The sequence below is a fragment of the Bufo gargarizans genome, chromosome 7 (assembly GCF_014858855.1).
Source record: "Bufo gargarizans isolate SCDJY-AF-19 chromosome 7, ASM1485885v1, whole genome shotgun sequence".
In the NCBI taxonomy this organism is placed as follows: Eukaryota; Metazoa; Chordata; class Amphibia; order Anura; family Bufonidae; genus Bufo; species Bufo gargarizans.
Genome location: NC_058086.1, coordinates 79,681,696 through 79,699,575, shown reverse-complemented (window position 1 = coordinate 79,699,575; position 17,880 = coordinate 79,681,696). Strand labels below are relative to the sequence as shown.

Below are 17,880 nucleotides of genomic sequence, written 5' to 3'. Positions count from 1 at the left end.
TATTTTTTTTTTATCCATTTTTTTTTTACTTTTTTATCCACTTTTTATGCTCTCATTAATCTTCTTTTTTCCCTTTTATTATATTTTATATTATTGTTATATGTATTCAGCATATTTTTTATAAGATGTAAGCCATAATCATCCAAATTATACCAAATAAAGGCTTAAATATCTTGCTTTGCATGTAATGAAGTCTCATGTGATAGTTTCACCTTTTAAGTTGCATTACTGAAATAAATTAATTTTGCACTAAATTTTTTGAGTTTCACCTGTAGTGGTAGCCTTAGCTTCCTACCACCCAGAGTGGTTTCTATGGCTTGTAGTGTTTTGATTGTTGTTTGCAACAGGGTGTGAAATATGTGCATCAACTTTATGTGGGAGCAGACTTTAAAGTGTACTTTCTTAGGGAAAGATGTTTCTTTGCATTACAAAACAGGGTGTAAAGAGTCTTCGTAGCAAAGCTAAGTAGAGTCTGTTTTCCGCGTTCTATAAGCAGAGAGATGGACAGTGATAAAGGACACATACATATTTAGGGACTGGGGTAGTGACAAGAGGCAGGCTGGAAGCCTCTTCATGTTACACACTAGCATTTTCAGCACTCAGTAGAACTGAAGACCGAAGGGAGACTCTCTTTAGCAATGCTTATTTGCGGAGTTGCACAGAGATACTTCACACCCTTTTTTCTAGTACAAAGTAATATCTTTCCCTTATAAATTATATTACAGAAATGTTTACAACCCCTGCCCCTACACTACATTAACCCCTTCCCGACTGCACAGTATATGTATGGCGCTGTGGTACATGATTTAAGCCCCAGTACTGTACAGGTACGGTGCACTGATTGGGAAGGGAAGGGGGGTGCAGGAGCTGCGCCCACCCAATCGGCAGCAGGAGCCCAGCAGCCACTGATGGCCGAGCCCCTGCTGTATAGGCCGGCATTGGTGAAAACAGATGCTCGCTTTTTAACTCTTGCTATACCATGGTCAGACAAGCCAATGTCAAAACACAGGAAAAAATGACTAAGGGAAAATCAGAGAAGAGACTATGTCACAATTCCAATCCAGAAGTCCAATATCAGGAGGTCACACCAAAGCCCAAAATGTCAGAACAAAATAACAAAGTCAAGCAAACAGAAATGAAGGAATCCACAAACAGAAATCAGCAATCAGAGGCTAGTGCAGCACGGAAGATTACAGAAGCTAGTGACTTTCAGTTTATCTGTTTACTGATCACCATGGGACGTCGGCCTGGATGCTGATTGGTCCAACATCCTACCTGACCCAGAAGTAACTTTGGCTTGCAAGGGGCGCTGAGCTACCCAGCCTCTCTGTACATCAAGCAACCGGTTCTTTCTATACCTGGTCTGGTTGTCTTGGTGACAGGATGCCGGCAATGCTGCAGATCAAACTTTGCGCCCAGCGAGATAGCACGGAGCGGTATGTGATATAATGCTATCACTGATAAGACCTTCGTCGTGTACAAGCGAGATCAGAAATAGCAGAGGTTTAAAAGTATGAATTACAAGTTTTACTGAATCTTTTTACACAAAAATAACATAGTAACATAGTTTATAAGTTTATCCTGCAAGTTGATCCAGAGGAAGGAAAAAAGACCCCTGTGAGGGAGAAGACAATTTTCCTCACTTTAGGGGAAAAAAATTCCTTCCCGACTCCAATCGGGCAATCAGAATAACTCCCTGGATCAACAACCCATCTCTAGTTTCTATAACCTGTAATATTATTACACTCCACAAATAAATCCAGTGCCTTCTTGAACTCTTTTAGTAAATTCACAATCACTACCTCCTCAGGCAGGAGGGAGAGTTCCATCGTCTTACTGCTCTTACTGTAAAGAATCCTCTTGTTTGTATAGAAACCTTATTTAGTCCAGATGCAGAGGATGTCCCCTCGTCACAGTGATAAACAGTGAAAAATCTCTGTACTGACCCGATATATTTATACATAGTTATTAGATCTCCCCTTAGGCTACTTTCACACCAGCGTTTCTATTTTCCGGTATTGAGATCTGTCATAGGGTCCCAATTCCAGAAAAAATGCTTCCGCTTTGTGCCCATTCATTGACAATGGGGACAAAACTTAACTGAATAGAACGGAATGCTCCAAAATTCATTCTGTTCCGCTTGGTTACGTTCTCATATCGGAGAGCAAACCGCAGCAAGCTGCATTTTTTTTTCCGTTGTGGGATGCGGAGCAAGACGGGTCCGTCATGACCCACAATGCAAGTCAATGGTTATGAATCTGTTTTCTCTGGCATAATCTGACAATAGAAAACGGATCCGTCCCCCATTGACTTTCAATGGAGTTCATGACGGATCCGTCTTGGCTATGTTAAAGATAATACAACCGGATCCATTCATAACAGATGCAGATGGTTGTCTTATCAGTAACGGAAGTGTTTTTGCTAAACCCTAATGGATCCAGCAAAAACTCTAGTGTAAAAGTAGCCCAAGTTGTCTTTCTTCTAAAGTGAATAACCCTAATTTTGATAATCTTTCTGGGTACTGTAGTCCACCCATTCCAGTTGTTACTTTAGTTGCCCTCCCCTGAACCCTCTCCATTCTGCTATGTCTGCCTTGTTCGCAGGAGTCCACAGTACTCCATGTGTGGTCTGACTAGTGATTTGTAAAGTGGCAGGACCCATTATTTTATTGGCCTTGGCAGCGGCAGCAGCAGCGACCGCCTGACACTGGTTTCTGCAGCTTAGTTTGCTGTTCGCTAAAATTCCTAAGTCCTTTTCCATGTCAGTGTTACCCAGTGTTTTACCATTTAGTATATATTGGTGACTTGCATTATTCCTTCCCATGTGCATAACCTTACATTTATCAGTGTTCAACCTCATCTACCACTTCTCTGACACAATCTGAGTGTGTACTGTTAATAACCACCCTCTGTTTTTAGCACTGAGCCAGTTACTTATTCACATACAGACATTTTTTCCCAGTCCAAGCATTCTCATTTTATATACTAACCTTTTATGTGGCACAGTATCAAATGCTTTAGAGAACTCAAGATATATACGACATTCATTGATTCGACACATCAAGTCTAGAACTTAACTCCTCATGGAAACTGATTAAATTAGTTTGAAATGACCGATCCCTCATGAACAGGGGAGTAACAATCAGAGAGACTGTGACCGGCCCCGAGAGAGGGTGGGGGCCCGCTGTGCTCAACAGGGCTCTCCATTGTCACTGTACTTCAGGCTGGGCTCCAGAGTCAGGGCTGATGCTGCCCTACTAGAATTAGTCACAAATTAAATGGGTGGGCACAGCCTAACATTGGTTAGGCTCCACCCACCCATTTAATTTGTGACTAATTCTAGTAGGGCAGTGCCAAAGCCTGGAGCGAATATGATGGGGGCGAGGTTAGTGCTCTTACGGGGCCCAGCGTGAAGTACAGTGACAGTGCCGGGCCCAATTACATGTAGGTGAAGACTGGGGGCAGTGGGGGACTCTACTGCGGTCATTGGGGGGGCATTACTGGGGGAATCAGGGACCAGAAGTCTAACTATTGCAGTCACATAGGGTGTGACAAGGCATAGCGTGGCAAAGGAGGGGCCCGATCCAAGGTTTGCCCTGGGGTCCATAGTGTTACACCACTGTTTATGAAGCCATGCTGATATAAATCAATCTGCTCAGCTGCTCCCTGCTCTTGTGGTGAAAAGTTTCCTTTAAAGCTTTAGAGATTTTGTGGTAATTTGGGGATTTATTAACACATTCATTTATTGGACTATGAGATTTATCTCAAGGGAATTTTTAAATCTGTTTCACAGTAGTCTGTATTTCCATAAATTATGAAGGTCGCACAATGTTTAATAAAACATTTGGACGAGCTTAGCACTTCTGTCTTGAGATGTTTTCCACTTTTGAATCACCGAATTAGGCTGAATTCACACGTTCATGGAACACTGTCCTTGAGATACCGGACTGGCATCCTGCTTAGTGCAGGAGCGTACGGCGTCATTGGCTGCTATAATGCCGTGCGCTTTGTGCCGCTGCTGTTGTACAGTAATACACTCGTATACCTTACCGAAGTAAGATTGCAACAATTTTTGTGAATTAATAAATGTTGCTAATATCAGCTTGACAGACTTGGGCAGGGATCACATCACCATTTAGCTTTCTGTTCTTCTGGTCTGTCTGAAGAGCATAAAAATAAAATAAAAGAGCATAAAAATACTCAAAATAACGGATCATTTTTTTTTTACTTTTTCTGTTCTTCTGACAGATCAAAAGAACGCAAAGCTAAATGGTGATGCAAACTCAGCTTAACCATGCTCACTTTCTTTCTGTTAAAGCAGCCTAAAACTGAGGAGTTCAAATATGGTAATTAGGAAAATGACTGTATTTGGACAATATCGGCTTATTCACTACAACAAGTTATTAATCTTTCCGGCCTGGGCTATGGACTGGACCAGTACTATTGCTCTCCCTGACACTGTGCACATGAGGTGGATATAAGAGTTTGCACCTGCACCAGGGAGAGAAATAGTGTTGGCCCCAAACACAGTGGAAGTGATGGCCCATCCATGGCCTAGGCCGGAATCCTGGTAAAGGATGTGATGTTGTTGGAATCTGGATTCCAAGAGAAGTGCCACGTGACTGGGTACCTGAAAGAATCCACACAAATAAGTATATTTCAAACAGGTGTGTTGTAAGTAATTTAGGTGGCTTTGCAAGATCATACATTTTTTGGACAAAGACAGGCAATATGATAATATGATTAAAAGCACATAAATGAACCAAAAACACCTGTAATATACCCCTCTAATGCCCCTATCTGTTTTTGTTTTCTTTACTTGGCTCCAGTGATGACATGCCCTTCTAAAAACATGCATGCTGCAGTCAATCACTGGTCACAGTGGACTCTAGCCTTACAATGCTGATGCCAGTCATTAGCAACTGCTGTAACATATATAGAAATGTCATCACTGCAGCCAAGTAAACGAAAAACTATGGCAAGGACCAGAGTGGTAGCGCTGCTGCAGTGGAGATAACAGGAGAGCATTGCTTCTTTTATTATTTTATCATATTGCCTGCATTTACCCAAATCTTTTATTATCTCTGATATCTGGTGATCTGATGATCTTGAAGGGGTTGTCTCACTTCAGCAAATAGTATTTATCATGTACAGAAAATGAATACAAGCCACTTACTAATGTATTGTTATCATCCATATTTCCTCCTTTACTGGCTGGATTGATTTATCCATCACATTATACACTGCTCGTATACAGGGGTTATGATCACCATGTAATCCAGCAGCGGTGGCTGTGCCTGCACACTATAGAACAAAGCACCAGCCTATGTGAGCTCTCATGGACCCAGCCACCAGAAAAGCCGCTGCCAGATTTCAGGGCTGCCGTAACCATGGACACTAGCAGTATAAAATGTGATGGAAAAATGAATCCAGCCAGCGAAGGACGCAATATGGACAATAACCATACATTAGTAAGTACAGTATCTTGTATTAAATTCCTCTACATAATAAATGCTATTTGCTGAAGTGAGACAACCCCTTTTTTTGTATGTTTAGGTTGAATAGTAAAAACGCTTTTGTCCACATTTAAAATATTTTTATTTATTTATTTTAAATATGCTTTTTTTCGACATTTTAGTTCAGCATGTAAGATGAGAAGAAACAGGCATAGCTCTTTCTTCTCATCTGCATACCCACATCCTCTCCTCTGGTCCATAATCCTTCCAGTGAAGAAGACACTGAAAAGATCTACAGAGAACTCGAGAGTCAATTATTTAGGCGATCTGAAATTCCCAACTACCGTCCACCATGACAGGAGCGGGTGGCAAGGAAGACAACTCCAAAGGTTCAACGTATCTCTTCAACAAAGAAAATCACAGAAATAAGATAATAATGCACTTCGTAAAGTAGATGCAAGCATTATATATGGACAAAGTCCTCACTCTGATATGATAAAATCTGAGACACTTAGCCAATATATTTTGATCAAAACACATCTGTGCCCGCCTACCAAGCGCCAAGGTGGTCTCAGGTCAGGCGGGTCCTAAGCTAAACCTATCTAAACCATTAGGCTTCTATGTTCAGGAGCGCGGATGCCGCACATATGCTGTGCTGCTCCTAGTTACGTCAATGTGCATCAAGCAACCGATGGGAGGAGGAGCAAGCACACCTATATGTAACACCTAATCAAGGCGCTCTATTGGATAGGAAGGGCAAAAGTGAAAAGCAATGCTACTCTGAAGATAAAATAGGTCCGCATTCACACTTGTAGGTTTAGCGTAGGACCCGCCTGACCTGAGACCACCTTGGCGCTTGGTAGGCGGGCACAGATGTGTTTTGATCAAAATATATTGGCTCAGATTTTATCATATCAGAGTGAGGACTTTGTCCATATATAATGCTTGCATCTACTTTACTAAGTGCATTATTATCTTATTTATGTGATTTTCATTAATAATATGTGCAGGGACATCCGCACATTTATATATCATGCATGGCAGGATGTTTTTACCTTTGTTTTTTCTGTGATCTCTTCAAAGATTTATGAAACACATCATGAATTTTCAGGGGCTGAGGAAGTTCATGATGAAAAGCTACAGGATTAATAATGGGAGTGATCTCATATGGACAAATAAACCTTGGACCCAACTTCCAAAAAGGTACCTTCAACATAATGTTTCTTGTGGACAGCCACACAGAATCACCCACTCTTAGGTCTAGACCATTCATACGTTTCCTGTCAGACACTCCTTTTTTTATTTGTTAGCCATCTTCATCAAGTTATCTTGAATTTTCCGCCATATAGATGACGATGACGAAAAACGTTCTTCCTCAAGGACACCAGAAGTATCTGAACCAGAAAATGTGCCAAACTGTGGGTAAAACTCATATGCCCCAAAAAACGGCGACTTCCCAGTGGACTCCTGTCTACGATTATTTATGGGAAATTCTACCAAACACAAAAACGAAGACCACTCCTCCTGGTTCTCAGAGACAAAACATCTCAAGTAAGTCTCCATTCTCTGATTAGTGCACTCTGTCTTTCCGTTCGACTGAAGATGAAAAGCCGAAGAAAAGGACAGTTGTACCCCCAGTCGAGTACAGAACACCTTCCAGAATCTGGAAACAAACCGAGTCACACGATCCAATACCACGTCAGATGGAATGTCATGGAGTTTCACAATGTTGTCAACAAACACTTGTGCAAGTGTTTTAGCATTAGGTAGGCCCGGCAATGCTATAAAGCGATCAACTACCACCAGAATATCCTGAAGAATTAGGTAGATCAGTGATAAAATCCATGGATAAGTGAGTCCATGGTCTGGACGGGATGGGCAACGGAAGTAGAGATCTGGAAGACAGAGTATGTGTCACCTTAGCACGTGCACAGGTACTACATAGTTCTCAACACACTGACGCAACTCTGGCCACCAGTATCTACAAGAGATGAGGGCGGCAGTGGATCTGCACCCAGGGTGTCCCGTAAGAACGGTACAGTGATGTTCCTCAAACACCTTGTGACGCAATTCTGATGGCACAAACTATTTCCCAGAGGGACAAGAATCCGGTGCGTCTCCCTGGGCCTCTAACACCTTCATCTCTAGTTCAGGGTATAGAGCGGATATCACCACCCCTTCCGACAACCCCTTTAATGTTTTTATGTATGTTTAGGTTGAATAGTAAAAACGCTTTTGTCCACATTTGAAATACTTTAATTTATTTTAAAGATGCTTTTTTCGACATTTTAGTTCAGCATGTAAGATGAGAAGAAACAGGCATAGCTTCAAATTACAACATTCAGCTTTCTTTATTAAACTTTTAGTGCCATAAGTCGAAATGTGAGGGTAGTCAGTTTCTCGTATACAAGGAACATAAGTGCAGCTGTTAAGACTGTTTGAAGGAGCTTTGCTTCAAGACCTTTGTAAAGACCCAAAAATCCTAAACGCCTAAAAGAACATAAACATATGTGACAATAAACACAACTTTGTAAAATCATATGAAAAAACACAAATATATGTATATTATACAATCTTCTACTGGAGACAGGGATTGATTTGAGAGATTAGAATCTCTGTACAGTGCAGTAGCTGGGAATGATTAAATATGGTCCCTACTCTTTCATTAGTTACATCACATACTATATTTCCTTTTTCAGTAGGGTTTACTTCATCCGAAGTATTTCCAAACCTTGTCTGAGGTGACAAAAAGGAATGGGTCTGTGGATAAGAGAAAGATACCCTTCCAAGAGTACAGAAGAATAATAGAAATGCTTGCAGAAGCAGGAGTTCCACTGCTTGAATGCATTAATGAATTACAAGTCAAGTAATTCTCTGTACTGTACATTATACTTCCGAACCTCAAATGAATGTGATATGCTGATTAATCCTCAGTGTAGACATGGATAAACATGGATGAAAAACAGAGGGAGATTTATTAAATTGCCCAAAAGAAAAACTGGCTTTGTTGCTCATAGCAGCCAATCCCAATGCAGCTTTCGGTTTAACAGAGCATAATGTAAATTGCAAGCCGATTTGTAATTGGTTGCTATAGGCAACAAAGCCAGATTTTCCTTTAGGCAATTTCATAAATCTCCTTCAATATTCTGGCTGCCTGCACCACCACTAGAGGGAACTTAACAAATTACTGTATACTGTATTATATGATGTTAATAATAAAAATAATAACAATATTACTTGAGCACAATATTTTAATCTGTGTACACCAATGAGTTGCCAGTGCCAGGTATCATTCAGGGTGACCGTAAGTAAATCAAATGAAAAATTGTTACACAATAAGTAATACGGTTGCGCCTGAGCAATTAAATATGGATAAAGTACCCTGCCCAGGTGGTATTCATCCATGGGTATGGAGAAAATTGAGCTTGGTAATTAATAGACCATTGTATCTCATCTTTTTATAACTGGGTCAGTGCCACAGGACTGGCGAACAGCCGATGTTGTACCAATATTTAAGAAAAAAATAAAAAGGTGGATTCATGTAACTACTACATGGTAGATTTGACAAATATGATATGTGGTAGAGCCAGACCGCTAATGGAGGAAGACACGTGAGGTGACTTGAGAGTGCCTTTTTACAGCCAACATACTGTCCTCAGCAATGCTCAAATATGGCACGGACAGAACAGCTGACTGCATGCCCGCAATGCAACCTCTTAAGAGCCAGCCAAACCTCCACAAGTTCTTTACCCAGAAGATTGTGGCCTCCCCATCACAGAGCACTAAGATGGTACCAGAGGATTTGTAGTGCCCTGGAGCAGGAAGTACTTTGACTCTGGACATTTGTGGATGTTTGCCTATTTCTCCTATGCAAAGTTAAAACTTTCAAGAGAAATAAAGTAAGGGTTAACTTACAATTTTTTTTTTACTGTGTTACTGCATTTTATATGCATGTTGTGATATACATCCTGTTCATTTGCACTGTATTTGCAAGGCTCTGTGGAAACGGTTAATCAACACCGAGAGACTGTTAGGAATTTGAATGAGAAGCTGGTCATTTTTCATAGCTGCCATGGAGTTTAAAGGGAACCTGTAACCTGGATTTTGGGTATAGAGCTGAGGATATGGGTTGCTAGATGGACGCTAGCACATCCGCAATACCCAGTCCCCATAGCTCTGTGTGCTTTTACTGTGTAAAAAAAACGATTTGATACATATGCAAATTAACCTGAGATGAGTCCTGTATGTGAGATGAGTCAGGGACAGGGCTCATCTCAGGTTAATTTGCATATGTATCAAATCGTTTTTTTTTACACAATAAAAGCACACAGAGCTATGGGGACTGGGTATTGCAGATGTGCTAGCGGCCATCTAGCAACCCATGTCCTCAGCTCTATACACAAAATCACGGTGACAGGTTCCCTTTAAATAAGAGCATGTTTTGGATGAAAAAAGACAGACGCTGTTTACCACCAGAACCAGACAGACTGACCATTTGAATGTCTAGGTTAGCTCTATTTTTATGTATGGAAACTAGGTTTTGTCTGCAATAACTGCTGTGTTATTGTCATTGAGTATGCCAATGAAGCTCTAATGTAAGTCTATGAGAGACGGAAAGTGTTACAATGTATTTGTTTGTGTTAAGATTCTTCACTCCACCCCTCCCACTAGAAGGTTCCAGTCTAGCTAGAAATGGTATATAAGGAGAGCAGTCAGAGCCCTTAGTGTTCTGCAGTTAGGGACTTGCAGTTCGTGCTTGGAAGTGGAGACTTTGCCAGACTACTGTGTGACCAGAAGAAGACACAGACGGGGATCCTCTGCTACAGACCCTGGATCACCAGCCTTGGACCAGGGTATCAGCCTTCTAAAGAGAGAGAGAGGGTGTCACGCTTCGGTGTGGGAGGGAAACACCACGCCGAGCATAGGAGGGAAGGAAGAAACAGGGAATCAGGCCTGAGAACTAGGGAAGGAAGATGAACACCTCCTAGTGAAAACCCTAACCAAAATCCTGACCAGTATGAACAGACCCCTAAGGTAGGAGAGTTCATATGCAGGAATACCTAGAGTCCTATCTAGCCCTATAGGACCCTGGTACTAACGACAGGGACGAGACTACCTGTTCCTCCAAAAGGAAGGACGAACAGGAGTCTACTTCAGGGCTAATACAAACAATAGGGAAATGCAACACACAGAACCCAAACAAAATACAAAAGGCAAAGGAAAAACTTAACTTCAAAGAGGCTATGGAAGCATCAGGAACTCAGCCAAGATCCAACCACAAACAATCCACTGGCACAGAAGCTATAAACCGCACAGCATAGTGGGAGAAGCCTGGAGGCAAGGGGTGTGGCCATTACCAGAAACAACACAGACGCCTATTGATCCACAAGGAAAACATGTCAGATCAAACCACGTGTTGCCAGTCTCAGAGATCTCCTGCCACTAACTGTCGCCTGGACGTCCGTATGTCTTAGTACGTCCGTGACTGTACCCCGCCTCCCCTTCTACGGGTGACCTCCAGGCACCAAGGACCGACCTTATCTGGGTGAAACTTGTGAAAAGCTTTTAAACGACTGGCATTCACGTCACATGCCGGTACCCACATCCTCTCCTCTGGTCCATAACCCTTCCAGTGAAGAAGATACGGAAGAGATCTACAGAGAACTCGAGAGTCAATTATTTTGGCGATCTGAAATTCCCAACTACCGTCCACCATGACAGGAGCGGGTGGCAAGGAAGACAAGTCCAAAGGTTCAACGTATCTCTTCAACAAAGAAAATCACAGAAATAAGATAATAATTCACTTCGTAAAGTAGATGCCAGCATTATATATGGACAAAGTCCTCACTCTGATATGATAAAATCTGAGACACTTAGCCAATATATTTTGATCAAAACACATCTGTGTCCGCCTACCAAGCGCCAAGGTGGTCTCAGATCAGGCGGGTCCTATGCTAAACCTATCTAAGCCATTAGGCTTCTATGTTCAGGAGCGCGGATGCCGTACATATGGTGTGCTGCTCCTAGTCACCTCCATGTGCATCAAGCAACCGATGGGAGGAGGAGCAAGCACACCTATATGTACCACCTAATCAAGGTGCTCTATTGGATAGGAAGGGCAAAAGTGCAAAGGAATGCTACTCCGAAGATAAAATAGGTGCGCATTCACACTTGTAGGTTTAGCGTAGGACCCGCCTGACCTGAGACCACCTTGGCGCTTGGTAGGCGGGCACAGATGTGTTTTGATCAAAATATATTGGCTCAGATTTTATCATATCAGAGCGACGACTTATAAAATGTTTGCATCTACTTTACTAAGTGCATTGTTATCTTATTTATGTGATTTTCTTTAATAAATGTGCAGGGACATCCGCACATTTATATATCATACATGGCAGGATGTTTTTACCTTTGTTTTTTCTGTGATCTCTTCAAAGATTTATGAAACACATCATGAATTCTCAGGGCCTGAGGAAGTTCATGATGAAAAGCTACAGGATTAATAATGGGAGTGATCTCATATGGACAAATAAACCTTGGACCCAACTTCCAAGAAGGTACCTTCAACTTAATGTTTCTTGTGGACAGCCACACAGAATCACCCACTCTTAGGTCTGGACCATTTATACGTTTCCTGTCAGACACTCGTTTATACTTGTTGCCCATCTTCATCAAGTTATCTTGAATTTTCCACCATATAGATGACAATGATGACGAAAAACGTTCCTCCTCAAGGACACCAGAAGTATCTGAACCAGAAAATGTGCCAAACTGTGGGTAAAACTCATATGCCCCAAAAAACTGCGACTTCCCAGTGGACTCTTGTCTACGATTATTTATGGGAAATTCTACCAAAGACAAAAACGTAGACCACTCCTCCTGGTTCTCAGAGACAAAACATCTCAAGTAAGTCTCCATTCTCTGATTAGTGCACTCTGTCTGTCTGTTTGACTGAAGATGAAAAGCCGAAGAAAAGGACAGTTGTACCCCCAGTCGAGTACAGAACACCTTCCAGAATCTGGAAACAGACAGAGTCACATGATCCACTACCACGTCAGAGGGAATGTCATGGAGTTTCACAATGTTGTCAACAAACACTTGTGCAAGTGTTTTAGCATTAGGTAGGCCCGGCAATGCTATAAAGTGCACCATTTTACTAAAGCGATCAACTACCACCAGAATAACTGTCTTTCCTGAAGAATTAGGTAGATCAGTGATAAAATCCATGGATAAGTGAGTCCATGGTCTGGACGGGATGGGCAACGGAAGTAGAGATCCGGAAGGCCGAGTATGTGTCACCATAGCACGTGCACAGGTACTACAGGCTGACACATAGTTCTCAACACACTGACGCAACTCTGGCCACCAGTATCTACAAGAGATGAGGACGGCAGTGGATCTGCACCCAGGGTGTCCCGTAAGAACGGTACAGTGATATTCCTCAAACACCTTGTGACGCAATTCTGATGGCACAAACTATTTCCCAGAGGGATAAGAATCCGGTGTGTCTCCCTGGGCCTCTAACACCTTCACCTTTAGTTCCGGGTATAGAGCGGATATCACCACCCCTTCCGACAGTATAGGACTCGGATATTCAAAATCACCACCTCCAGGAAAACTGTGTTACAAGGCATCTGCCTTGACATTATTAACCCTAGGACGATAGGTGACAGTGAAATTGAATCTGGAGAAAAACAAAGACCATCTGGGCTGCCTCGGATTCAGTAGTTTAGCTGACTCCAGGTAAGCCAGGTTTTTGTGATCAGTGAACAATGTGATCGGATGAATCGCCCCTTCCAACCAATGACACCATTCCTCAAAAGCCACCTTAATGGCCAGTCTCTCTGTTACCCACACCATAATCTCTCTCTGCGGAAGAGAGTTTTTTCTTTAGAGAAAAAGGCACATGGACACCATTTACCAGGTGACGGGCCTGCGATAAAACTGCTCCTACCCAACCTTGGACGCATCCACTTTCACAATTAAAGGTTGTGATACATCCGGCTGCACCAATACAGGAGCAGAAGAGAAACATTTCTAATAGCAGAAACGGCTCGCAACGCCGAATCAGACCACACTGAAACACCTGTTCCTTTCCTAGTCATGTCAGTTAAGGGTTTTACTATTGTCGAACAGTTCTGAATACATTTTTCGGAAATCGTTGGTGAACCCCAAAAACCACATATGAGCCTTCAGATTTTTGGGTCGATCCTAGTCCAATACAGCACGGACTTTCTCTGGATCCATTCGAAAACCCGAAGATGACAGCAGGTAGCCCAAAAACGACATCCCGTATACAGCTAAAACACACTTATCTAATTTAGCGTACAATTTATTATCTCTTAGGATCTGTAACACGTAACGTCATCCTGCTGTATCTACGTGTCTGGAGAATAAATTAGAATGTCACCCAAATACAAGACTACAAACCTCCCCACAAGATGATGAAAAATGTCATTCACAAAATGCTGGAAAACCGCAGGAGCATTGGTCAACCCAAAAGGCATGACCAGGTTCTCAAAGTGCCCCTCAGGAGAATTAAAAGCCATCTCCCATTCATCCCCTTCCTTGATCCTAACCAGATTATATGCCCCCTTAAGTCAAACTTGGAGAACATCTTGGTACCAACAATCTGGTTAAACAAATCAGGAATCAAAGGAAGAGGGTAAGGATCACTGACAGTAATCCGACTGAGCTCACAGAAATCCAGACATGGCTGAATACCACCGTCCTATTTTTAACAAAAAAGACCCCTGCTGCCACTGGAGACTTGGAAGATCTTATGTGTGCATTAGCCAAACTCTCGGCAATATACTCTCTCATGGCCAGTCTTTCAGGTACAGGACAATCATATTCCCGATGCGGAGGTAAATCCTGGCATCCACCTACTTAGAAAATACATCGGTAAAACCCGGTAAAAGAGGGTAACGTCTTAGTAGTTAAAACAGAAAAAGATGTATTCAGACAATTGTAAATGCAATAATCACCCCAATCCAGAATCTGTCTAGCTTGCCAAACGAAGGTTGGATTGTGCTTGCTTAACCAATGTAAACACAGAACCACCGGAGCAGGGAGACCCTCCAACACAAAACATGAAATAAATACTTGATAAAAAGTCACCCACTCTTATGCCCTTTTCAGACGAGCGACTATTCAGAGCGGATGGAATGCGTTATGCGAACATATTGCGCCCGCACGGAATCCACAACCATTCATTTCAATGGGTCTGTGTACATGAGCATTGGTTTTCACGCATCAGTTCAGCGTTTTGTGAAAATGTCAGCATGTTCGACTTCTGTCCAACGCAAAGTTGGCCCCATAGAAGTGAATAAGGGTGCGTGAAAATAGCATCTGCAAGCAAGTGTGGAGGCGATCCGTTTTTCACGGATGGTTGCTAAGACATGTTTGTATACCTTCAGTTTTTTTTCACAGGCACGCAAAAAACATTAAATCGCATTGCACCTGCACAATAAAAACTAAACAACTGAATGTGATCGCATACTAAACTAAATGAACTTGCTTGCGAAACCGCACATTTTTCACTAAACGACCTCCGCAGCGCATCTGGACCTAATCCGTCCTTGTCTGCAAGGGGCCTTAATCTGATATCATGCACCACTTGAGATAAACACTTCTGAGTTAGAGGTGCAGAATCAACAGCAAAAATGGAAATGTTTTTTTCCTAATGCACTCGGTGACAACCCATTCATACGGACAAACTGAGCATCAATCAAGTTAACCCCAGCCGCACTGTCAATTAACAACTCAAACCCCACAGTTTTGACTCTAGCGCCACCTCAGCAGTCAGGAGAAATCGGGTACTACCAGTCAAAGACAAATGCACATTTTCTGACTCTCCTCTCTCCCCTCCAAGAGTCAGATGGAAATAAATGTCCCTCTTTTTTCTTTTTTGTCCGTTGAATGTATAGACATACTAAAATGTCCCTTCTGTCCGCAGAAAAAACACTCCCTTTCTATTACCAGTATGCTTAAAAGCGGATCCAGGAGTAGCTCCCCCTAATTGCATGGGTTCGTCCCCAGACATAAACCCGGGAGTAGCTTTATCCAAAGTGTCAGAGGAGGACAATACATCATGTGATAGTACGTCCTGAAAGTGGGAGCCCCTAGATCTCTCTCTCAGACGTCTATTGATGCGTATAGCCAGAGACATAACAGCCTCCAGAGACATTGGGGTTTCATGAAAGGCCAAAGCGTCCTTCAGCCTCTCTAACCCTTGACAAAACTGGCTACGGAGGGCAGGATCATTCCACTCCGTATCCGTAGCCCACCTCCTAAACTCAGAGCAATAAATCTCACTAGAACAATCACCCTGACGAAGACCGCGCAGCTTGGTTTCGGCTATAGAGGTCCGATCCGGATCATCATAGATAAGACCCAAAGCTTCAAAAAATTCATCTACCAACCGGAAAGACTACGATCCGATCGGCAGATAAAAAGCCCATGACTGCGCATCCCCCTTAAGCAAGGAAATAACTACACCTACTTGCTGTTTCTCATCCCCAGATGAGTGTGGATGTAGCCTAAAATACAGCTTGCACGCCTCCCTAAACAAAATGAAATTATCACATCCCCCAGACAATCTGTTTGGGAGGGCAACTTTAGGCTCCAGATGGGCCTGGTCTCCACCACTACCACCAGGACCAACAGCCTGTGATCTCTGCATCTGCAAGATGGTCGTGCAGAGGTAAGCTACCTCCAAAGACAGCCCTTGCAGCTGACCTGCCAGTGCAGCAATAGGATCCATGGCTGCAGACAAACAAAAAATGACGGTTTTGGCGGTTTATAATGTCACGCTTCGGTGTGGGAGGGAAACACCACACCAAGCATAGGAGGGAAGGGGGAGACAGGGAATACGGCCTGAGAACTAGGGAAGGAAGATGAGCACTTCCTAGTGAAAACCCTAACCAAAATCCTGACTGACTACCATTATGAACAGACCCCAAATGTAGGTGAATTCATACACAGGAATACCTAGAGTCCTATCTAGCCCTATTGGATACTGGTACTAATGGCTGGGACGAGACTACCTGTCCCTCCAAAAGGAAGGATAAACAGGAGTCTACTTCAGGCCTAATACAACACACAAAACCCAAACAAAATACAAAAAAGGGAAAGGAAAGACTTGTGCTACTTTCACACTAGCGTTTCTGGGTCCGCTTGTGAGATCCGTTTCAGGGCTCTCACAAGCGACCCAAAATGGATCAGTTCAGCCGCAATGCATTCTGAATGGATAAGGATCCATTCAGAATGCATCAATTTGGCTGCGTTTGGTCTCTGTTGCGTTTTTTAGACGATCACTAAAACGCAGCTTGCAGTGTTTTGGTGACCGTCTGATTATGCGGAGCCAAACGGATCCATCCTGACTTACAATGTAAGTCAATGGGGACGGATCCGTTTTTCACTGACAAAATATGGTGCAATTCAAAACGGATCCATCCCCCATTGACTTTCAATGTAAGTCAAGACGGATCCATTTTGGCTTACACTTTTTTTTTATGAATAATGCAAACTGATCCATTATTAACGGATACAAGCATTTGCATTTTTGGTGCAGATCCGTCTGTGAAGATACAAGACAGATCGACACCAAACACGAGTCTGAAAGTAGCCTAAACTTCAAAGAGGCTATGGAAGCACCAGGAACTCAGCCGATTACCAACCACGAACAAATCGACAGGCACAGAAGCTATAAACAGCACAGCACAGTGGGAGAAGCAACTATAAATAAGCAAGGTTAAATGACCACATAAGCAACACCTGGAGGCCATTACCAGAAAAAACACAGATACCTATTGATCCACAAGTAAAACATGTCAGATCAAACCACGTGTTGACAGTCTCACAGATTTCCTGCCACTCACTGTCGCTGGGCCGTCCGTATGTCTCATACGTCAATGACAGAGGGATAGCTAGCTCAGGCATTTCCTCAGCATCAAACCCTTCATCTGCCAGGGTGGAGACTAGAGAAGTCAGCCCTATGCCTCGCCTGTATTGTTTTGTATCTGAATTCCTCCAGTAAAGGAGCACCCTGGTTAACTGCAGACCCTGACTCTAGGGACAATTTCCCATTTCCCTTTCCGGAGAGCAGCAACACATTGGTGACACCTCCATGGTGTTCGGGGGACCCAGCGTAGTGTTGGGGTCACCCCAAATCCACCCACTGCAGATGAGCCGGACAGGGGTAGCGTAGCAGTGAATGAGAGAGAGGGGATTGAGAAATAGACATCACCTCTAAAGCCTTCTTTAGGCAAGCGATTGCACATGTTCTATGGCCTGTAACGGGGAAATTTCTTCAACATCAAAGCGGAAATCAAGAAAATCAGAACTCTGTTGAATAGCCTGGAGACTGCCTGCACAGCTATAGTCACCCACTCCACCGCTCTAGAGGCACACAAAGTCACCCA

General features: G+C 42.9%; 1 protein-coding gene across 6 annotated transcripts in view; it reads right to left on the bottom strand.

Annotated features, from left to right (window-relative positions):
* The window catches only part of SLC25A17 (solute carrier family 25 member 17), a 388,899-nt gene that overhangs the window by 60,322 nt on the left and 310,697 nt on the right, over window positions 1-17,880 (bottom strand). For 2 of the 6 annotated variants that reach the window (XM_044300760.1, XM_044300762.1), the window contains one exon: window positions 7,696-7,945. The exons of the other annotated variants lie outside the window; for them this stretch is intronic. In XM_044300760.1, coding sequence (XP_044156695.1) covers window positions 7,810-7,945 — 136 coding nt within the window. In that variant the 3' untranslated portion in view covers window positions 7,696-7,809. Of the gene's footprint in view, window positions 1-7,695; window positions 7,946-17,880 lie in introns of those variants that run through there. 6 annotated transcript variants of the gene reach the window in all.